Below are 23,810 nucleotides of genomic sequence, written 5' to 3' on the forward strand. Positions count from 1 at the left end.
TGACTGCCAGCAGCAAGTCAGAAAGCTAGGTGCCCCTCCTCAGCACCTCTCTTTCCTTCAGCTGCCAATCAGTCACCAAGCCCTGACACCTCTTCAGCCACCATAGCTCTCACTTCTCCCTCCCCCACGTGTCAGTGTGACCCTGTCCCTGGGGGACTGCCCACCATCTCACCTCTGTCCTCCCCTTCATTGCATCCATCTCAATACCTCCAGCCCCAGACACAGAATCTGGCCACAGTGAAGGCCCAGTCACTCCACGCCAGACCTGTTCTCAGAGGCCATCTGATTTGACCTGTGTGTTGTTCAGACGGGGAAACGGCCACCCAGTGAGGGGCAGAGAGTTGTCTCAGGTTGGTCCCTGGAAGAACAGAGCCTCGAATTCGGGTCTCCGGACTCCCAGCCTCTTTCTCCCAAGGCCAGAGCCACCCAAGCTCTTTCCCCTTTGAGTCTAGAGGTTGGCTTGGGAATAAGGAGTCAGCAGAAGGGCCAGGTAGGGAACTTGCTGGGCCCGGAGCCTTAAGGGAGGGAGGACCCGGTAGCAGAACTGGGTCTCGTTCAAGCTCCTCTCTCCTTCAGCATCAGAAAGCCCCCTTTTCTTTGGTACCTGGACCACTGAATCTCTACCTGGACCCCATCCCTTTTGCTGATCATCCATGACTTACAGCTCCTCACCAGGGGTCCCTGAATCTGTGGCTGGGGATGGGGTGGGGGGGAGCTTAAGCCTGTCCCAGCACCGCAGGGCCCAGGCCCTCTCTCTGCCCCACTCCCTCCCCAGGTCTGCCCTGGCTTGCTCTGTCTCCCTGGGGCAGCTGGCTTTTGTCCCAGTGGAGCATGGGAACACCTCGGGTGGGGACACAGGAGGGGCTTTCCAGCACATCTCACCTCTCCCACCTGGCATGGTTCCCACCCTGCACCTGTGGTTCTCACCCTCCCACCCTGGGAACTGGCATAAGGACTCAGAAGTGGAGCCCACAGGACAGTTCAGTATGCTGGGGAGACCAAGGGAGAAAATTCGTGTGGGGGCCAAGAGACTCTGGGTGACCTGCAGCCCATCCCTCCCCCTTGCTAGATCTGTTGCCCCAGCTATAAAATTGAGGAACCAGATGCTGGTATTCCAGAAACTCAGCAGGTAGATGGGAGTCCAGCCAGAGTGCCAGCCCTGGGCAGCCGTGAAATCAGAGTTGGGAGATCTAGGAAAACAATGCCTCCCAATAAGCCATCATTGCATCAGTAGACTTGTATGTGTGATCTCACGGCATCTGACGTCAGTCCTCCGGGATGCTCCTTATGATTATCCCCATTTCTCAGATGAGAATACTGAAGACCAGAAAGGGTAAACACCAGGTCCCAGGTGACACAGCTGGTACGCTGTGAGTCTGGATTTGAGCTCAGGTCTCTTGGACTTGGAGCCTGGGTTCTTCATTTCTGGCAGCGGATTCAGGCAGACATGTGGCCTCCTAGGGCAGAGCCCCTAGATCTGTCCTGGGGTAGCAGGTTTCCCATCCAGAAACAATGCGCAGGCCAGACTGGACTGCTCCTTGTCGAGCCCCCTTTCCTCTCCGAGGGCCAAGGCGTGTGGTTCATTTCAACGCTTCCAGCCTGAGATACTCTGGGTTCTGCCTTGAAGCCTTGGGTGACCTCAGCCTTGCACGTAATCTCTGGGCCTCAGTTTCCTATCTACCAAAATGGACACAATTCTGGCGCCACGGGGCTTCAGAGGCTCAAGTGCCTCAAGGATCTCGGGTGAAAAACCGCTTTAGTTGCAATCAGAATAATTAATAAAATATTGTGGCTAGGGCGGGAGCGGAGGAAGTGGGCGGCGTCCGGCGCGGAGGTGACAGCCGGCTGGAGAGGTGGAGCCAGGGAATGGGGAGGGGGCGGGACGGGCCGGAGCTCCCGGGCAGAGACGCACCCCAGGAGCCGGCCGTCCGCGTCCCTCACGCATCAGCCTCCTCGAACTATGAGCCGTGAGTCGGACCCGGAGGCCCCCGGGAATCCTCTTTGCTTCCTGGTGGAGCTTCGAATGCCAGGCTCAGCCCTAACCTCTCTCACTCTGCAGGGAGGAGTCGCCTGCTCCGGTTCCCGCTGCTCCTGCTCCTGCTGCTGCTGCTGCTGCCGCCGCCCCAGGTCCTGCCCGTGGACCCCCAGACGCCGGGTAGGCCGCTCGCTCCTGGCCCCCGGGAAGCCCCCCGTCCTGCGCCTTCGCCTGGCCCCTCCCCCTGCTCTCTCCTGGGGCCCGCCCAGCTTCCCCTTTCTGCTCTCGGTGCCCGGGATGGGGGAGGGCGCCGAGGCTGCCCGTAGGAGAGGGGCTCTCTGAATACCACCGCCCCCCAACCCCCCGCCCCGGTGTGTGGCTTTGGCTAGGGCGCTCCTGGAGTTTTTTGAAGGGAGAGGGCAGACTGGGATCTCTTGCCCGGCGTGAGAAGGGACAGCCCCTCTCCAGCCCCCTCACCTGTTCTGGGCCCCTAGCTGTCCAACCCCGCCCCAACAACCCGGCTGTTTTCTGCGGGGTGGGAGGGGGGCTCTTTCCCAGGAAGCAGCAGGCACCAGGGGGAAAGCCCGCTGGCAAGTTCTCTCTCTCCAGCCTCTAACTTTCTGGGGCTCTATGGGGATTCTCAGCCCCAAGGGAGAAGACCTCTCTTGGTGAGGGTCCTGGGTACACCAGCCCTTCTGGCAAAGAATGGATGTGGAAATACATTTACAGAGCTGGGTTGCTTCCCTGAGGTTTAAATCCTTTGCTGTGAGGTCCCCCTAGGACAGGTCATTTAGGCTCAGGGAGGCGCCATTATTTTCTCTAGCTCCTACAGCAGATGGTGGGCTAAGGGTTTGAACTTTAATCTGTCTTACTCTAGGCACTTTGCAAGGTCTTTCCACAGAGTGCCTCCCCACTCCCCCGTGCCACTCCCCTGGGTGGACCCTAGTTTCTTCACCCAGAAGATGATGGGGAAAGTCAGATCCTGTAAAAGTCCACCTCTCCTGCCCCCCACCATGCATGTACCAGGTTCCTGGTGAGGGAATTCAGCTCCATCTCAGCCAGCCTCCCTCCCCCAGCTTACTGCTGGCGTGTGTGTATGTGTGTGTGTGCACGCATGCAGGTGTGTAAGGCCTGGACATAGCTTCTTCCACCACCTAGCTGTATGAGCCGTCCCCCTCTGGGTCTCCATTCCCATCTGTGAAATGGGGGCAAGAGAGGACAGGAGTGGGGGTGGAAAGAAGGGTCTGAGCTTTCTTTCCTGATGCGGTAGGGATTTGGGGCTCAGAGGAGAGGAGAGGAGAAAGATATCTGCGTGGACTGTGGATCAGACCAGGTTTCCTGGAGGAAAGCGTTGGAGTGGATAGCATTCGGGGAAGCCAGGAAGAGGGTGGAGTGTGCTCCAGAGTTTGGGTAGGAGCAAAGGCCCAGTAAGTGGGAAGAAGACAAAGAGGGCTCGTGTGGCCAGCACTTTTCAGTTTACAAAGCCCGGCTATGGACCTCCACTTTGTGGTGGTTCCAGCAATCCTGCCAGGGAGATGTGTCAGACCCATTCTACAGAAGGGAGAGCTGAGGTCCAGAGGGGAGAGAGCCCAGGTATTTGAGACCCCCAGCAGCAAAGCCAGGGGCTGATCAGGCTGCCCTAGTGACTGGACTTGTCAGCCCCTAGATTGGCGTACCACTTCCTCTGGGGCCCCATCCAGCCTCCCAACCTCGCCCACTCCCCCCACCCCCCAGGGTACAAAGGCCTGGCCCGCCTGTCTTCCTCTGTGTCGTCAAACACCCAGCAAGCCCAGCAAGGTCTGTGCCGTTTTGTTTTTGTCTTTTTGACTTATCTTTATATCATAAATGTTTAAATGGAATTATTCTTTTCACTCCACAAACATTCCCAAGGGCTTGATTTAAGAGTTTGGCTGGAGCTGGAGGCAGGGAGCTGGGAGGTGCCCACCATCTCCCGGGGAATCCGAAACACCAACAGACTGTCCTCTGAGGGGGTCAGGGCTATGACTGAGGGACACACAGGGGTGTGTGAGGCTCGGGGGAGAGAGCAGGTCCCTATCCAGTGTGAGGAACCCAGGGGGTATTCCTGGATGTGCTCATATCTGCCCTGGACCCTGAAGGAGGTGGTGAGTGGCAGCAAGAGGGACTTTACTATGAGGCTTTACTCTGAGACTCCTTAAGGGCTTTCTGATGGAAGCAACGGCAGAGCTAAAGCCTAAATAAAGCTGGGACCTGGGGAGGCAGACGGGAGCATAGTGAGCAGTAGGACAAGAGGCAGGTGCTGGCCGGCGAGAGCCTTTGAATGTGGGTGAGGAGCCAGGACTCGGGCCCAAGGGTAAGTGGGTCGGACGGGTGACTTGGGGCCGAGACCAGAGGCCAGGCAGCCTTTAGGGAGGGCTGCTGCAAGGGACCGGGGAAGAGCGGCGGTGAACTGGGTGCAGGGCCTCTACTTGTCCTGCCAGTCCGTGAGGGAACTGAGGTCCATGAGGCCTGGGCCTCGACCCAGAAAGCCAGAGCCTGTGCGTGCCCTCAGAGGTACAGCCGAGGCTGACCCCGGGGAGATGAGGGCTGCAGACTCCCCTGGAGGCAGGAGGCAGGGGAAGACATCACTTCTGCTTCTCATGCGGGGAGGAGATTGAATCTGGCTGGGAGGGCAGGGCCGTGCCAGGGGAGTTTCAATGCTCAAGTTCACCCAGCACCTGGACTTGGCTTAGTGTTCTCTCCTGGGCTAAGGAGATGGCACAACCTGGCAATCAGAGCTCTGTGCCAGCAAGAGGGACATGAGGCAGTTAGCCCTGGCACACGGCGGGAGACCCTGGGCTGTTCCAGGCCTCCCTGTGGCCTGCTGCCCTCGTATCTGCAGCCCCAGCTGGGTCTGAGGGCCCGGACAGGGCTTCCTCTCCTGCCGCCTCTTCCAGCTGTGAGCCCAGCTCTTGGGGCCTGGTGTGGGGGCAGCTGGCCTCTGCCTGCTGACCCGGCTGGGTGTAGGGGCTGGGGCCCAGGCCTGGCTAGTCAGGGTCTTCTTATTTATTTATTTATTTATTTATTTTTCCTCTCTTTGGCTGCCAAGTGCCTGAGCTTCTCTAAATATTATTCTTAGGGAATTTTAGCTGAGCCTCTTGCTACCCGGGGCCTCTGCATCCTGAAGGACATAGTGTTCCCCAATGGTGCCCAGAGCCTTAACTCCTGGGCGGGGGGACGTTTCCTTGCTTGAATCCTCAGAAAGTTCTGGAACCAGGCAGTACTAGATAGTCCTCATCTGTGGGAATATGGGCAGAATGAGTGGTCAGCTAACTCTGCCTGTGGGGTACCTTGAGGATTCAGTGAGAACAGGGTGGGGGACTCATGGTGATGCAAATGACGGAAACATCTGGAGACTGGTATGCTTGACCCAGAGTAGAGAAGGGGAGGCAGGAAAGGAGGCATCTTAGAGCCTGCCTGCTCCATCGCCTTTCTGGGATATGTAGGCAAAACGAGGCCCAGGGAGTGGAAGGTACTTGCCCAAAGACACAACCAGTAAAGGACAGCCACTCTCTCGATCCATTTCCCCAGCACCCGCTTGTCCCCTGGCCCTGGGCTGGGACCTCCGTGGATTCGGAGCCTGCGTCTCCCCTGTTCTCTTTCTGGATCTTTTATTAGGGCGCCCTCTGCTGAGCCCACCCCTGAGCTGGCATGAAAGCACACCGGGTTTAAGTGAGACTGAAGGGAGGCTTTTCTGTGTGAGGAGTTCCAGAGCTCTCGTTGCGGTGGGGGATGGCAAACCTCATCCTTTCCCTAGATCCGGGCCTGAGAACCTCCAGGGCAAGAAGAGAGGAAAAGAGAAGGGAGTCCAGGCCTTGGTTCTGCAACTTCAAAGCTGTGGGGCTTGGGGCTGGTCTCTTAGGAGTGAACCTCACATTCCTCCTTCATGCCACAGGGAGTCTCCTCCATCCTCCTGGGAGCGCTGGGCATATGAAGAGTGGGGGGAGGCGGCGGGGGGGGAGGCAGGGGGAGGCAGTGGGGATGAACAGCTGTGGAGTGGTTGCTAGAGCCCCAGATTTCCTGGCAACTGTGATGGTCCAGTGAGGTCAGGCTCACCCCGGGCAAGAGGCACTCAGGCTCTTCTCTGCCCACCCGGACACCCTGGGACCCCGGTGGCAGCCATTGTCCGCACTGGGGAGAGTATTTCCAGCTCTGGGCAGCTGGTGTTTATGGAAAGATCATGAAGGAGGAGGGAGGGAAAGCTGGACAGCACGTCTGGGAGGGAGGAGCCTCCATCGGACACAGCCTCTCTTGGCCAGAGAGGGATGTGGGCAGGAGCCCCAGGCAGAACTCTAGCGGGAAGGCTCCAGGCTAGCCCTCAGAGCCAGCCACCAGGACTGGGAAGGTGAGGGAGGAGGAACTAGGGGAGGTATGGCCCCCTCTCCGGGGCCTCCTGGTGGTGAGTGGGAGCATGGAACAGGGGAAAAGGACATTCAGGGGAGGTTTTCTGGAGGAGCCAAGGCAGGAGCAAGGTGTGAGCTTACTGGGAGGGTCAGTTGGCCCAGGAGGGGTTTGTTAGGGAAGAGCAGTGGTCTGGGCGAGGGACGGAAGATCTTATGGCTTTGGGGCTCGGGAATGGGGCCACACCTCTTGAGGACCTTTGTAGAGCCCCGGCTGGAATCGGGAAGGGGAAACACCCCAGAGAAGGGCTGGGCTTTTAGCCTGGTGCCTGCTTAGTGGTAGGACGGATCCATCTGCGACAGAGAACCTCCTGTGCTAGGGTTGGGAGCCAGGCAGCGGGGGGCTCTGGGGCCTCCTGGGCAGGTGAAGTAAGCAGGTGGGCAGAGCGTCCAGGGCAGGAGGAGTCAGTGAGGAGAGTTCCAGAGCCCTGAACCAGCTGGGGCGATTACCCACTCCCCCTTCTTGGCGTTTCTGGGCCTGTGGCTGTGGGAGGGGAGGCCGAGTCCTGTCTGCTGGGTCTGCCTGTGTCAGCTTGATAAAGCCATTCTGTCCAGCCCTCTTCCTGTTGGCCCTTTCCTCCTGCAACCCTACACGGCTCCACAGAGATGCCATTGTGGGGCCCTGGGGAGTGGCCAGAGCTTAAGCAAAACTATTTGCATGATTTGTGTGATTCTCTTCTTACTCTCTGGCACTCCTGGATGTATGGGGAGGGGGGCGTGGGGGTGTGGCTTTCAGTCTCTGCCTGGGGTCATGCCCTCTATCACAGCACCCTTCTGCTGCCTGTTGCTACCCTTTGGTCCCCTTCCCTGTAATATTGGTTCTGAGCTTAGATGAGGAAATGTGTTTGCTCAAGGGAGTCTGGTGTTTTCTGTGTGAGGCCAGGGAATCAGGTCCTGCCAGGATCCAGGGGACCTGGGTCTGCAGGAGGCCCTGCTCTGCTCTGTGTTCTTGGTCAAGGCTTCGCCTCTCCCCATGCCTCAGTTTCCCTCACTGAGCTGTAATGAACACCAAATGAGCTCTGAGAAGTCTCTAACTCCGCTGTTGAAGAATCACTCAAGCAGGGAAGGTTTGAGCAAAGGGACTGTGGTCAGCAGGACCTGTTTAGACACCAAGAGGGACTTCCTGGTGGGGATTTCTCCAGGAGGCAGGAGGGCTGATGCCAGAACTCCACACACCTCCTCAGGAGATTTTTCCAACCCTAGCTCTCCTGGTTCCTTGGTCCCTGACCTTCCTCCAGATCCTAGAGCCCAGAATCCACTCTGACATGGGCCAAGGCTGGGCTTATCAGGAGCAGGGGCTGAGGCATCCGGGACTCCCCTCAAACCCATACTCTGTCTGCGGGGATCTGGGAAACTTCTTTCCTTGCTCTGGAGTATCCCGTCCAGCAGGGGGCGGTGGGAAGGAAGTGAAGGGCAATTGGTCTAGTGTGACTTGCTGGGTGACCTGTGTGGGGTTCTGCCTGTCTGGCCTCAGTTTCCGCATCTGCAAGTGGTCATCAAGATTCCTGCTCCTCCCTCACTTCTGCAAAAATAGAGGAAAGATGGGTGATCCCGTCTTCCTAGCGTCCAGGTACCTTGAGCTTAGGGGCTGGTGCGAGAGAACCCAGCCTTCCTTATCTCTTTCTGTACTCCACAAATCCTGCCTTTGGTGCTGGGCTCTGACATGACCGGAAGTGAGTGCTCTAGAAGCCTGTGGCTGCAGCATCTTGTTAGCTGTTTGCTAACCTCTGGTGTCATGGTTGGGGTCTGGACTCTTCCCCTGCCCAACTCTGATGGTGGCAAGGAGGAGGGGGGACTTCCCCTGGGGGCCCAAACTTCCCTCTGGAGACCAGAGCAGGGCCCGAACAGGGCAGGGCCGGGGGCTCCTGTGTATAACTGGGGGAACAAAGAGGACCCCAAGGTGAACCCTGAAGTCCAGAGAGGGCCCCTGAGTGAGTTAGGACAGAGCTGTGACTTGTGGCCCCACACTTCCCCATCAGGAGCAGGACGGGGCTTGGGGGTGTCTCTAGCGTGGTCTCTGATCTCTGCTTCTCCCCTGCAGTGAACCCCTGTTGTTACTACCCATGCCAGCACCAGGGGATCTGCGTCCGCTTCGGCCTTGACCGCTACCAGTGTGACTGCACCCGCACGGGCTATTCTGGCCCCAACTGCACCATCCGTGAGCTGGGCCTTCTGCCCCCACTCTTGTCCTGGCCCCCCTTGCTCCCCTGGGCTTATCTGGAGACACCCCCCATTTCTGCCCTCACCTCTGGCCTACGCTCGGTCCTCCTTACTCACCTGACTTTGACTTCTGACCCTCCCCCGACCCAGCCACAGCAGAGCTCTCCCTCCCAGCCCACCTCATGTCCTGGCTCTGCCCTCACATCTGCTTCTGGCTCTGTCGTGTGTCATCTCCCCCGGGCTTCCATCCTTGCCCTGCCCTGTATGTTCTGCCCGGTTCCATCTTGGCCTTGTCTCCGGTTCCCGTCTTCCACCCCGGCTCCTTCTGGTCCTGCCAGGAGGCCCCGCCTGAGTGGTTCCCACTGTCCCTGCAGCCGAGCTGTGGACCTGGCTCCGGAATTTGCTGCGACCCAGCCCCTCTTTCCTCCACTTCCTGCTGACGCACGGGCGCTGGTTCTGGGAGTTCATCAATGCCACCTTCATCCGTGATACACTCATGCGCCTGGTACTCACAGGTGGGCGGAGAGCAGAGCCCCCTGGATCTGGGGAGCAGGAAGTCCTGCCAGCGCTTGGAATTCTTAGCATTCGATAAGGACAGTGGGTGGGGAGACTATGATGCCAAATTCAACAAGCCCAACCCAAGACGAGGCAGGGAAGGGGGGTAGAACTGGGGATGGGAACCCCCTTGTCACCACTGTTTTTGCCCTCTGCAGCGCGTTCCAACCTTATCCCCAGCCCCCCCACCTACAACATAGCGCATGACTACATCAGCTGGGAGTCCTTCTCCAATGTGAGCTATTACACGCGTGTACTGCCCTCTGTGCCCCAGGACTGCCCCACACCCATGGGGACCAAAGGTAATGGAGACAGGGTTAGAGGCTGGGTCTAGGGGTCACAGGAGAGGCTCTGTTCTTTTTGGGAAAAAAGCAGGTGGAAGACCAATTATTGACCCATTTCCCAGATGGGTGGACAAAGCAAGACATATGACTTATCCAGAACCACAGACAAAGGACAGGGCTGGGGAAAGAGGACAGGAAAGGGTGGTGGAGATTCTTGCTGATGTCATCTAGAAAGTCAGAGCACAGACTACTGCTTCTGTATTTCCAGGGTGCTTCTTTGCTTGAAACTTGTCTCCTGAATCAGTGGGATCCTGCCAGAATGGGGGTGGCTTCCAAGTTGAAATGGAGGAAGGAAGGAATAGTGTGCCATTTGTTGGGTGCTAACTCCCTGTTTCGTTCTTTACTGATGTAAATATCTTGCCCTGCTTCACCAGTGTAGCTTACACATAAAGTCAGAGGTTTTTCCTTTAGTTGCCTAAGAGCCCACTTGGTCTCATTGGCAGTAGTCCTTCCTATTAAGTCTTTCTTCCTACACAATCTTCATTGACCCCATACCCAGGGGTTTAACTCAGTTCAGAGGCATGAAATCTGCTTTAAGTATAGAGGGGACAAGAGAGGCTTTGGTCCGCCACTGCCATCGCTTCCTGCTACATGGTGTCGCTGTTGAACACCTGTCCCCTGCAGCCCTGTGGTTGCGCATTTTTGCTGGCTCAGAACCTGTCATATGTCCTGATGTCCTTCCTTGGGTCTCAGAGGCACTCTTCTGGTGGTTTGCACTCGTATGTTTACCGACTATACCTACCAGATAGCTGGGTCTTGCAGAGTTTCTGGACTCTGCCGCACTTTGCAGGAACCAGTCCTTGCTCAGTGTCAATCTGAGTGATGATTCCAGGTTATATGGTGCAGACCACTCCCACCAATTTACCCTCTGGTGAGTTTCCTCTGGGTGCTTGATCTCCTTGCCTGCCAGAGGAAAGCAGTCAGCCATCTCAATCCAGAGAGGTTCTTTTGATCTTGAACCTTCAACATTGGGCCTCACTTGAGGTATTATGAAAGGATGTCTTTACCGAAACACATAAATTCAATTATTCCTTTCCTTGTGACCACTGGGTACTGACTCATCTGACATTGCCGTAATTAAGGAAGGAAGGCTTTTTTGTTGTTTTTTTAAAAGATTTTATTTATTGTGGCACCTGAGTGGTGACTGCCTTTGGCTCAGGTCATGATCCCAGCATCCTGGAATTGAACCCTGCTCCCTGTTCAGCGGGAAGCCTGCTTCTCCCTCTCCCACTCCCCCTGCTTGTGTTCCCTCTCTTACTGTGTCTCTTTGTCAAATAAATAAATAAAATCTAAAAAAAGAGAATTTTATTTACGTATTTGAGAGAGAAAGTGTGAATGACAGGGAGCATATGTGGTGGGGGAGGGGTACAGAGAGAGGGAGAAGCAGACTCCCTACTGAGCAGGGATCCTGACATGGGGCTCGATCCCAGGACCTCAAGATCATGACCTGAGCCAAAGGCAGATGCTTAACTGACTGAGCCATCCAGGCGCCCCAAGGAAGTCTTTTTTTTTTTTTTTTAAGATTTTATTTATTTATTTAACAGAGATCACAAATAGGCAGAGGCAGGCAGAGAGAGAGAGAGAGAGAGAGAGGAGGAAGCAGGCTCCCTTCCGAGCAGAGAGCCTGATGCGGGACTCGATTCCAGGACCCTGAGATCATGACCGAGCCGAAGGCAGAGGCTTTAACCCACTGAACCACCCAGGCGCTCCTCAAGGAAGGCTCTTAATACTTATTCTCATGATGACAAACACCTGCTTCAAGATGACCTGTTGTCTCTACCCCAGAAAGAAAGATTGGCATCTTTTAAAATAGGCTGGCAAACTCCAGCCCACAGCCCAAATCCAGTCCACTCCCTGTTTTGTGAATAAAGTTTTATTAGAACTTTTACACTCATTTGTTTAGGTCTCATCTAGGACTGTTGTCCTGCTAAAACAGCAAAGCCGAGTAGAAGGGGACAGAGATCATATGCTGGCAAAGCCTAAAATATTGACTATCTGGCTTCTTACAGAAAAAGTTTGGAAGTTCGCTGATTTTTGATTTATAAGACCCTATCTCATCAGTTCTCAGTCATGTTCACATGATCTCATGCACTCCTCAAAATACTACATAAAATAGGTATCATTTGCCCTATTTTACAGATGAAGACTTCGAAGCTCAGAGACATGAAATGACTTCTCCATGTTCACACAGTCAGCAGGTGGCTACCCGGTTTCAAACATAGGCTACCTTGCTCAAGGGCCAGGGAGTCCAAGTTCGTTCCTTCCTCCCTCCCTCCCTTCCTCCATTCATTCCTTCCTTCTTGGTTTATTTACTTTTCTTTCTCCTTTCTTTTTGGTTAACTTTTTCAAAGTTGCAAACACGCACAGAAGTTGAGATGTCTCCCTCTCTTCAACATATACCCATAATTTGCCTATCTTATTCCATCTACCCCTCTTGCTTTTTATGGAGTATTTTGAAGCCAGTTCCTAATATCATGCCATTTCACCTGTAAATACTCCTAGGGTCTTTTGGTAGAGAAGGTGCAAGGGGCCATCCGGTAGGAGGGAAGGCTGTTCCGGGATTCCTGTGTAGACCGGTTTGGTCCGGTGAGCCCAGAAGGCCCTGGGGTGGGGAGATTGAGGCAGGAGGCAGCTACTGCCCCTTCCCACCTCCCCAACCAGGGAAGAAGGAGTTGCCAGATGCCCAGCTCCTGGGCCGTCGCTTCCTGCTCAGGAGGAAGTTCATACCTGACCCCCAAGGCACCAACCTCATGTTCGCCTTCTTTGCACAACACTTCACCCATCAGTTCTTCAAAACTTCTGGCAAGATGGGTCCTGGCTTCACCAAGGCCTTGGGCCATGGGGTGAGTACCTAGGAGGGGCTCAGGACCTCTCTGGACCTAACTTAGCACGTGCAGGTCATTGCCGCCGAGGTAGCACCTGGTGATCTGAGCAGACTCTCTTTCTGTCCTCAGGTAGATCTCGGCCACATTTATGGGGACAACCTTGAACGTCAGTATCAGCTTCGGCTCTTTAAGGATGGGAAACTCAAGTACCAGGTAGCGCTGGGCTTGTGGATGGGAGGTGGGGGAGGCCTCCCGTGGTATTCCCTGGCAGGAGCTGTTGGAGGCCCTGAGTGGTGGCCTAGGAGGGCCAGATGCAGGAGCTGGAGGTGTGAACCCTGGGAGAAGGTGCCAGGCAGGAGAAGACATGACCTCTCATGTTATCCTGGGAGGTGGATTTGGGCCTCGGTAAGAGAGGGACAGTTGCACTCTGCATATATACACTGAAATTTTCCCACCATATCATTTGGATGCTATGATGCGCCTGGCGCAGGTGTCTGAGCAGTGACCATGACAGTTAATGGGCCCTGACCTTCAGGCCCATCAGGAGCCTCACCCAAACACCGGGGTGCCACCTTCTGTCTGTGCTAGCACTAGAGACACAACGGGAACAACAGAGGTCATTAAAATTTCTCTGGTGACCACATTAAAAAAGGTAAAAAGAAACAGGTGAAATTGACTTCAGTAATATATTTTATTTAACCCTATGTATAGCCAGAAGATGATCATTTCAATGTGGAATCAATACAGGAATTGTTAATACAATAATCTCGCTTTTTTTTTTCATGCTAGATCTTCAAAATCTGACCTATATTTTATATTCACAGCGCATTTCAGTTGAAAATTTTAGCCAACTCTTCATCGGAGATATCCGATCTGTGTCTGGATTTCATAAAGTTACAGCCGAAAAGTAGATTCACGTGCCCAGGTTGTTCTGAGCACACTTGACGGTTTTCCAGCTGCTGAAGGCTCAGTTTTAAAGACTGAAATCTACATTAAGTAAAGTTGCAGATTAAGGTCTTCACTCACACCAACACCTTTCTAGCGCTCAGCAGCTCTGCGTGACTAGCGGAGGCTGTATTGGGTCACACAAATCTAAACAATGCAAAGCCTGAGCAAAAAGGGCACAGCTGAACCTTGAAGGCAAAGAAAGGTTCTTGGCATGTTGTTCCCCCCCTCCCAAATGAAAAAGCTGACATATTTGGAGACTTCTCACCCACTAGGGAGAAGCCACGAGAGTGATCAGCGATTGGGGCAGTCGGAAGGTCAGATAAAGCAAGAGCAGCGGGGAGGATGGGGCAGAGTTCAGGAGGCCAGGAGGGGGAACGGGCTTTCCAGGCGGGCAGTGCCTGGACTTGGAGAAGAGCAGGATCTCTTCTCATTCAGGAGCAGGGCCCCTGAATGAATGCTGGTGAGGGTGGAGAACACCTGTGGGGCGTGTTTAGGATTTCAGCCAAGAGCAGAGAGAGAACTTGGAAGGGTTTAAAGCCAGGGCACGAGACTAAATTTGGATTTTTGAAAGGATTCCTCTGGCTGTGGTCCTGGGACTGGACTGCCTGGGGGCAAGGGTCGACGAGGGAGCCACTGCCGAGAGGGGTCAGCATGGAGGGGAGGGTGGGTGAGATGTGGGTGGGGGCAGTGGGATCGAGGGAAAGGGACCCGTCCTAACGTCCTAAGAAAGACTTAGGAACTAGAATCAGAATCAGACCATCTTGGTTAGGGAGGCTGGACAGTTGCTCTGGGTGTTCCGGGAGCTGTAAGTAGGGAGGGTGTCAGCGGCAGGTGCAGGCTGCCTGCACGTGCACCCTGTCTGCAGGTTGTCAGGTGGCCCCATCCCGCAGGTGCTGGACGGAGAGATGTACCCGCCATCGGTGGAGGAGGCGCCTGTGCTGATGCACTACCCTAGGGGCATTCCGCCCCAGAGCCAGATGGCCGTGGGCCAGGAGGTGTTCGGGCTGCTTCCCGGGCTCATGCTCTATGCCACGCTCTGGCTGCGTGAACACAACCGCGTGTGTGACCTGTTGAAGGCCGAGCACCCCACCTGGCCTGATGAGCAACTCTTCCAGACCGCCCGCCTCATCCTCATCGGTGAGGACTCCAGCCCAGGCCTGTCCTGGAAGGTCACGCCCTCTGTCCCGAAAAGCAGGTGCTGGGGGGCTGGGGAGGAGAGAGAGCTGGGATTAGACCCAGGCTCCTCTGCTTTCTAGCTATTAGATTTTGACCAGGTCCCTTCTGCTGTGTGAGCCTCAGTTTCCAAATCTGGGTATTAGGGATAATGATGGTTGTAAGGATTTGTTGGGATGCTGACAAGCGCGTAGGAGGCCTTTGGAGAATGGGTGGCCGTAATGGTTGTCATTAGCTGAGTGACTTGCCGCAGAGTTGGTCAGGCACCCCACTCTGTTTCCCCATCTCCTGCCACAGGGGCACACAGCGACATCCCCAGCTTGTGTACGTCAGACTCCAGCCTGTCCACCTTCAGGAAGCCTTATGTGTCTGCCCTGTGTGTGTCTGCCTTCTCAGAGTTTGGAGCTTCTGGGTGACTCAGGGACAGGATATTTTTGTGTCCCTTACGGGGGCGAGTCTGCAGCCTAAAATGTCAGATGGTTTCCTGCCTGGGAGCTTGGTCTCTGACACCTCTGGCCAGACCGTGTTCATTCTGAGTCACCAGTGATCCCTTTCCCCTGCCCCTGGGCATCACTGGGCATGGCTGGTCCCAATTATATTGCCTGATTCACTAGAGCCTGGACGAGCCAGGCATCAGAGATAGGAACAGCCTGAGGAAGGGGAAGGGGCTGGTTCTGAAGCCCCAGCATTTTGGAGACTTTGACCAGAGAGGGCAAGGCTGTGTCTGGAGACTGTCCGGCATATAGCCTGGAGTGGAAACTGTGACCAAAGGGGATGAACCTGTATATCCAGGGCTTTGGTTAATCCTCCCCAACAACCTTACTAATCAGATACGATTGCCCTTGTTGTGAAAATTAAGATTCAGAGAGGGTCAGTGAACTCTCCAAGGCTGCTCAGCAGAGGGAGATTTGAGACAGGCCTTGGCTGCGCTGGGAGCTCATCCTTCTTACACCACATCCCAGGGGGAGCTCCTTCCTGAGCTTGAGGGGGGTCCACACACCTACACTTAGCACTCCTCCTTTCCACTTGCATGTGGTCATACTCCCAATTATGCCAGGCCCTGGGCCAAGCAGCTGCTGTCCACTCTTCCCAATGACCCCAACTGTAGTGTTGTCACACACATTTTACAGAGCAGGAAGGTGAGGTTCAGAGAGATGAGGAGACAAAGCCCAAGCTTGAGGGACAGGGTGGGGGGGCTGGAAATGGTGACGCCAGGCTCTGGACCTTGCTGATGGCAAATCTCATGGCTCCAGATCAATTTGCCAGAAGTCAGTTTGCCTCGGAGCTAATTGGCTGAAATCACCAGTTTCTTTTCCTAACTAGATAACCCATTTTCATTCTGTTACGGAATGTTGGATCTGTTTCTTCCCCAGCTCTTTGTGCTGCAGCTGGTTACTGAGAGGGCAGGGGAAAAGCTATTCCTGAGAATTCTGATATGTAAGAACTTATGGTGGCCCGGTCCCTGTGCTTCCTGACACGTGTCCCAATCCTCCCTCCCAGGGGAGACCATCAAGATTGTGATTGAGGAGTACGTGCAACAGTTGAGTGGCTACTTCCTGCGGCTGAAGTTTGACCCAGAACTGCTGTTCAGCTCCCAGTTCCAGTACCGCAACCGCATCGCCATGGAGTTCAACCAGCTCTACCACTGGCACCCGCTCATGCCCGACTCCTTCCACGTGGGACCCCAGGAGTACAGCTATGAGCAGTTCCTGTTCAACACCTCCATGCTCGTGGACTATGGGGTCGAGGCCCTGGTAGACGCCTTCTCTCGCCAGAGCGCTGGCCGGGTGAGCCTTTCCGCTGGCCGGGGAGGGCAGGTGGACATGGGGAGGGGACAGACCTGGACCCAATCCCAGTGTTCTTCTCCGTTCCGTGGGGTTGGTGTCCTCCGACATTCCTTCCTCCGTTCCTTTACTCCTCTTGTTCTTTTCTCCGTCCCGCTGTACCAGGTGCTGGGGATAGAGTGTCAAGCAAGATCAGATGTGGTTCTTGGGTCCTTGTCCCTTTGGTACTGACACCCTGGGGAGGAACTGTAGTCCCACAACAGCTAACATCATGGGAGCACTTGCTCTGTGTCAGGCTCTGGGCCAGGTGCTTTTCTGATGTTATCAGAATTATGAGGGCACATGGAGAGCCACAGTCCAGAGAGCCCTTGGGACTCTGGGTGCTTGGGGAGGAGGCTTGGGTCTCAGAGTTGAGAGCTGTAGATAAGGAAATGAGGTCTGAGCAGTGATCCAAAGGGTGGATAGAGCTCTCCCAGGGAAAGAGATAGTGTCAATGGCCGGGGATAATTGTGCTCTGGGGGAGGGGACAGCGTGGCGAGGGCCTGGAGGTCAAAGGGCATGGCAATTTGAGGACCATGAAGACATTCAGGGTTTGGTAATACGTGTGAAAGTATCTTCACACAGTAGGTCTTTATTGAATTACAGGCCTCTGTTATGGACTGAATTGTCCCCACCCCCCACTCTATGTTGAAGTCTTAACAACCAGTGCCTCAGAATATGATGTATTTGGAGACAGGGCCTTTGCAGAGGTGTTTACAGTTAAATGAGGTCCAAGGGTGGGCGCCTAAAATGACTGGTGTCCTTACAAGAAGAGGAGATTAGGGTATAGAGGTGCAGAGTGGGAAGACTTAGGGAGAAGAGGGCCACTAATGAGCCAAGGATAGATATCTCAGAATGAAACCCCCCTTGCTGACACCTTGATCCTGGACTTCTGGCTTCCAGACTGTGATGAAATAAATTTCCATTGTTTAAGCCACCCAGGCTGTGATATTTTGTTATGGCCACCCTAGCAAATGAAAAGAGTCCTTTCCCTGGAATTTCTAACCAGCTCCTTCCTAAATCTCCCCTCCCCCATGCTTGGAAGCCGCTGTCTCCTCTGTCTCAGCTCCCCTCACCCCTGCTTCTCTCTGATCCTTGTTCCCAAGCCCTACTATCATGACACTGTGGCACCACGTGGATTTAGGTTTGCCACTGGTAATTTGATTGGAATTAGCATGTGCTGCTACCAGTGGGCAGCTGCTGGCTGGTTTATGGCCTCTGTTCTCCGTGGGGACACAGACATGAACAGAGATGGTAGATTTGTGTTGGACCGTATGGGCATTTTCAAGGAACAGCCATTACGCTGTGTGAAAAGCCCTAGTGTCGTACTTGGCCCAAGGCAGAAGGGCGACAGAAGTGTGTCAGCTCTCAGGATGTTCAAGAGAGCATGAGAAATGACAAAACAGGCCCTCCCCTGATGATGGCCACACATGGCTGCCATCTTGGGGGTTGCCATGGGAACAACACTGTGGTAACTGCTTTGCGTACTCTATCTTGCTCATTCCCCACAACAATATCAGGTGGGTGCTCTTACCTTCCCCATTTTTGCATATGATGCAACTGAAACAAGTAATTTGCCCAAGGTCCCTGCCTTAGTTTCCCAGGGCTGCCATAACAAAGGACCACAAGCTGAAGTTATTTTATTATTTTACTTTCCTGGAGGTTAGAAGGTGTGGGCAGGGCTGTGCTTTCTCCGAAGGCTCCTGGTGAGCAGCTGCTCCACGCCATTGTCTTAGCTCCTGCTGGCTACTGGTAATCCTCTTAGACACATCACTCCACTATGGAGTCTCCCTGAGTCTCGTTTTCTCTATTAGGACACCAGTCATTGGATAAAGATCCCCGTAAGGAACTATGATCTCATCTTCACTTGATGACATCTCTTGCCAAGTAAGGTCACATTTACAGGTGCTGGGGGTTAAGACTTCACCATATCTCTGGGCGGGGGGAGGCACAAATCAACCCACAATGGTCCCACATCTTGTAAATGGCAGAGCTGTTTATTTAAGCTATGTGTGTATACACTATGGTTTTCATGGCAAGACTTCAGCTCCCTCCCTGCTAGCTTATGACCACTGCCCACCCTGGAGTCTTGGTAGAAGGAAGGAGAACCAAGAGTCTTAGTCACCTATGTTCCCAGGAGTGGCTTTATCTGGAATGAATGGAGTGGCGTGATACTGTGTGTTCCTACCACCTGGCTCTGAAGTTCTCTTTCCTAATGGTGGTTGGTTAATAGTGGTTCACTTTTCTTTTTTAATATTTATTGTGTTATGTTAGTCACCATAAAATACATCATTAGTTTTTGATGTAGTGTTCCAAGATTCATTGTTAACGTACAACACCCAGTGCTCCATGCAATACGTGCCCTCCTTGATACCCATCACTAGGCTCACCCCATATATACAATAGAAGAGTACTCAGCCACCAGAAACGATGAACACCCAACTTTTGCCTCAGCATGGACGGGACTGGAGGAGATTACGCTGAGTGAAATAAGTCAAGCAGAGAGAGTCAATTATCATATGGTTTCACTTACTTGTGGAACATAAGGAATAGTGGTTCACTTTTTAATTACTAAATTTTTGTTGACGCTCGATGCTATGATACAGGGAATGAAAACCAATACCAAAACACTCTTTAGCAGGATCCTCTTGAAAGATAAAGCATCTGTATTCTTTGATAAGAATGGATTTGAAGAATGCCATAAAGTTTCAGCTCCCAAAACTAATATCCGTCCATCCTTTTGTTGCTCATTTGCTGCCTCAGAAGCCCTTCTACCCCTCCAAATTTCACTTCCAGAGCCAGAATGCCCTTCCCCTCTGCTTGAGCTCCTGGCTGGTGCCATGCTAGCCATCTTTTTTTATGGAATCCTAGTTGCTGAACCCAATAGTTGCAGAACCTTCTGTATCGGGATGTTGGGATTCTCACCTAGATGCAAAGGGTTGGGGAACAGTGTGGCCGGTGAGCCACTGGAGAGGTCTTCCTGGCCCACTGCCGCTTTAATGATGAGAACGCGAAGACTCAGGGATGTCCCTGAGAGAGCATGACAGCAGAAGAGCTGGGGCTGGGTCCCCAACATGGTGGCTGCTGGGCGCAGCCATGTTCTGTCTGTGCCTGGACAGACCCTATCTCCTCCCCCAGCACAGTGTAGGCTTGCTCTCAGACTGCAGCTATGTTTATGTCTTGGCAGATTGGCGGGGGCAGAAACATAGACCACCATGTCCTGCATGTGGCCGTGGAGGCCATCAAGGAATCCCGTGAGCTGCGGCTGCAGCCCTTCAATGAGTACCGCAAGAGGTTTGGCATGAGGCCCTACACGTCCTTCCAGGAGCTCACAGGTGAGCTGCTGTTCCCGGAGGTGGCATGGTGATACTCCCCAGCGCTGTGACTGCGGGGTTCACAAGAGGTGTGTAAGTGCCATGCTTGGGGGGATGGTATGAGGGCGGTGAGGGGAGAAAATGACCCAGTTGGGGAAAGAAAGTGGCTTCTCAGCTGGGTTTGAAGGAGATAAATAGGGATTTTCTGGGTGGAGAATAGGGGGGAAAGGATTCTATGAAGAACAGAAAGTACAAAGGTACAGAGGTCATAAGGAATGAGCCTGTTGGGGAGAACAGTGGTGGGTATGGCTGGAGCAAGGTGCTTCTGTGTGCGGAGGGTGGGGATGGGGATGGGCGCTTGGGGCCCAACTGTGGATTCTATTTGAAAGGATTTGGGTTTTATTCTACCTAGTGGTTCCTAAATACATACTTATGGACCAGCTGCCTAAGAATCATTTGAAAACTGATTAGAAATAGCAAATCCCAGATCTCTGCCCCTGAGGTTCTGATTCTGTAGGCCTGCATGGTGCCCAAGAGTCATGTATGTGTCTGTGTATAATATATATACTATCTTCTTTTCTTTTCAAAGAAGATTCCAGCTGTTGGGCAGCCAAGAGTTTGGGAATCCTTGTTGCAAACCATGGAAGGGTTTGAGCAGGGTGTGACGTGACCTGGGTCCTAGTGCCTTATAGAGGGTGGGTTGGAGGAAATGGGTAGGGAAGCTCTGTGTCTTTCCCCTTTGGTCACTGTCTGTGAACATATGGGTCTCACCAAGCGGGAAGTGAGTTTCCCATAATTTGGTCACTCTTTAATCTCCTGTGACAATCCAGACGGGGAAAAGGATGCTGTAACTAAATCTCTCTGTGAGCTTGGACAGGTTACATGACATCTCTGAGTCATGTAATGGAATCCTAGTTGCTGGAGGGAAGGAAGCAGAAGGAAGGGACTTGAACCAGCTTTCCTTCTTGAAATCTGCCTGTGGGGGCGCCTGGGTGGCTCAGTGGGTTAAAGCCTCTGCCTTCGGCTCGGGACATGATCCCAGGGTCCTGGGATCGAGCCCCGCATCGGGCTCCCTGCTCAGCAGGGAGCCTGCTTCCTCCTCTCTCTCTGCCTGCCTCTCTCACTACCTGTGATCTCTCTGTCCTGTCAAATAAATAAATAAATAAAATCTTTAAAAAAAAAAAAAAGAAGTCTGCCTGTGAAGCAAGATGGATAGTGTCTCCCTGTTGTCACCACCAGACAGGTCACCGAGAAGAGAGATGAGTTGCTTCAGGTCACATACTGTCTGGTGGCTGATCCAGGCCCTCCGTGCCTTCTTTCGCAGCGAATTTCTTCCCTAGATCAACCCTGGAGAAGGGTCATTCAGCCAGGCCAGATGTTAGGGCATGTGCTCAATCATTCAATTGCTCTCCTTAAGTCCCATATTCTCCCCAGAAAAAGGTAGGCCTAGAAGCTTCCCTCTCCACATTGACCTTAACAGTGCCACGTCTCTGACTCTAGCTTCCCCTCCTTTCAGGGGAGACGGAGATTGCAGCCGAGTTGGAGGAGCTGTATGGAGACATCGATGCCTTGGAGTTCTACCCAGGGCTGCTTCTGGAGAAGTGCCATCCCAACTCCATCTTTGGGGAGAGTATGATAGAAATTGGGGCTCCCTTTTCCCTCAAGGGCCTCCTAGGGAATCCCATCTGCTCTCCAGAGTACTGGAAGCCAAGCACCTTTGGTGGTGAGATGGGCTTCAATATGGTCAAGACAGCTACGCTGAAGAAGCTGGTCTGCCTCAACACCAAGACTTGTCCCTATGTTTCCTTCCATGTGCCTGACCCCCACCAGGATGACGGGCCTGGCGTGGAGCGGCCATCCACAGAGCTCTGAAGGGGCAGAGCAGCAGCTGGAGGTGGATTTTGTGTTCATCATCCCAGAATGCTGAGGCCGGGGTTGATAGTCTCAAATGTTGGGTCTTTGGTTTGGCCTCGAGAGTATCAAGGTGGACCTTTAGAACTTTGTGTCTCTCACCCATTACCTGGAATAATGTGGTCTTGTTGTTATTCTAGAATGCTGAATTCCTGGTGGACCGTTTAGAATGTTAGGAGGGATTCTTCTTTGGCAGGCCAGAACATGGGGTTCCTGGCTAACAACCTAGAATATCACATTTTTGGTTGACTTGGGACATAGGCATTCTAAAATGTGGAGCTCCTGATGAAATCATCTAGAAAGGTAGGGGATTCTTATTTTGCATTCTGGAATTCTGGGCGGCCCTTCAGAATGTTGATTTTCTGATTGGCAGTTCAGAGTGTTGTGCTGCTCCTTGCTGTTCCAGAACAGAGGCTGGTAGGCCAGCTCAGTCTTGATCTGAATGCCTAGAATGGTAATTTGATTCATTTTCCTGATTAGTGAGATATCCACAAAGCAGGAGAACCTGTGATCTAACAAGAATCCATTGCCCACATCTGTACCTGCACCAAGGGGGCAAGAGGGCTGGGTGTTCTTCTTGGGACCCTGACTTAGACCTTGGACTAAGGAGATAAAGAGCACAGGTGGGCTTTTCCCAGGCCATTGGTTGAAAGCCACCAGAACTGTCGCCATCTTTGTCTTGACTTATGGCAGCTGTTTCTCATGAAGCTAATAAAAATCTTTTTCCAAATTGCCTGCTCTGTATTGCTTTTCATCCCTTTGCTAGAAGCCGAGGCGACACCAGAGTGGCCCCACTCCTAGCTGCAAGCTCGACATGCTGGGGGTTGCAGCATGAGACCTTTCACTGCCCCGGAACATGTCATCGCCTAGCCGTTCTATCACTGGTGCTCCACTTCCTGACGTGGGTCAGGCATTGCCCTTCATAGGCTGCTCTCCTAAAATATACACCAGGGGACAGACTCTTCGATCCCCACCATCTGGTTAAAGCAATTTCTTCCCTTACAAAGCATACAAGGGCAGAGAGGAGGGGTCTCTAGGGAGGAGGGCACTTACTGTGTGTCAGTTTTCCACATTTAATTCTTATTTATCCTCACCCAAGAGCATGAAGTATGTGGTATGATCCCTGTTTCAAAAATGAGGGAGCTGAGACTCAGGATGGTCCAGCAACATGCCCCACAGGTGCCAGAGCCAGGCCAGGACCTGGGTCTGGATGGATCTGTGGCTCTGCTCTTCCCGGCTCTGGCTTCCTCTTGCTTCCTGATTTGACTCAGTTCCAGGCCTGATCTTGCCTCTCTGGCTCAGGGTCAGAGAGAGAGATGGGGTGTAGCTCCTACATGCTATTCTTTCAGTCACAAATATTGATTTTGCTAAGTGCTTTCTCTACACCAGTCATTGTTACAAGCTTGGGGCTACAGCAGTGAGTGAGTGAGACAGACAAGACTTTTGTCTGTGTGGAGCTCACATTCCAGTGTGGGTAGAGCAGACGAGAAACAACACAACAATGGAATAAGACAAAGACAGGGTGAGTGTGCTTTGCCTTTTAACCCATACTAGTCTGCCCTCCTCCTGCTTGGCCCCTGAGACCCGAGACCCTACCCCAGCCACACAGACCACCCCCCTGCCCAACCCTTGCTCCTCCGCACCTACCCCATAGCAGCCAGGAGAAGACAGGTCAGAGGGGAAAGATAAGAGTTTGGGAAAGTTCCTTCATGCTTCCTACTTGCCACTTACATTTCCTTAGGTAGAATAATGGCCCAGAAGCAATGAGGGAAAATGGGATCTAGGCTGAGGGTCCCTGGGGCTGGGGTTCCTGTCTTAAAGTCCAGAAAAACCTTGTTTCTCCTTGGTTGGCTGGGAACTCCTTCTGCCATTCCTTCTTGGCCCTGTTGAATGCAGAGAACGCAATCCTTCTCAGCCTCCCAGGTGCTCTGCTCATCACGGATGCTTTGGCTGCTGGGGGTGGGCATGGAGTGGCTGTCTCGTCCTTGCTTGCCTGGTATCGATTTCCCCTTTTTGCTAATACCCCTGCTTGGCCTGAGAATCCTCCCACTCTCATTAATGCCAGTCTTGGTGGTTCCATTAGGGGCCTCTCATGGCCAGTGGGCAGGTCTGTGAATCAGTCCAATCAGACACCCTGTCCTCATACACTGGCCACTGTGTGGAGGTTCGTGGAGACTGAAATGGCCGATTGATTCATCCTCACAGCTTGGTTTGGAAAAGATTGCCCTTTAGTTCCTGCTTCTGAGGTCACTGGGGAAGCCTGGGTTCCTGCCCTTCTCAAGACCTTAGCTTTTCCTTCCATCCTGGTGGCTGCTCTGTGAATTCCTCTTTCACTTAAGTTGGTCAGAGTTGGTGCCTTAATGG

At 53.4% G+C, this 23,810-nt stretch overlaps 1 protein-coding gene across 1 annotated transcript; it reads left to right on the forward strand.

Moving 5' to 3' along the window:
• Positions 1 to 1,833: 1,833 nt before the first annotated feature.
• On the forward strand, positions 1,834 to 22,176 carry PTGS1 (prostaglandin-endoperoxide synthase 1). Its single transcript, XM_032865787.1, has 11 exons — positions 1,834 to 1,967; positions 2,060 to 2,155; positions 8,435 to 8,551; positions 8,928 to 9,068; positions 9,267 to 9,410; positions 12,114 to 12,295; positions 12,407 to 12,490; positions 14,116 to 14,362; positions 15,899 to 16,185; positions 19,409 to 19,556; positions 21,052 to 22,176. Exons 1-11 carry the CDS (start codon positions 1,961 to 1,963, stop codon positions 21,405 to 21,407), a joined length of 1,809 nt encoding a protein of 602 aa, XP_032721678.1. The 5' UTR covers positions 1,834 to 1,960; the 3' UTR covers positions 21,408 to 22,176.
• The last annotated feature ends 1,634 nt before the right edge of the window (positions 22,177 to 23,810 follow it).

The sequence above is a fragment of the Lontra canadensis genome, unplaced genomic scaffold (genome assembly GCF_010015895.1).
Source record: "Lontra canadensis isolate GAN:19392208 unplaced genomic scaffold, GSC_riverotter_1.0 scaffold30, whole genome shotgun sequence".
Classification (NCBI taxonomy): domain Eukaryota; kingdom Metazoa; phylum Chordata; class Mammalia; order Carnivora; family Mustelidae; genus Lontra; species Lontra canadensis.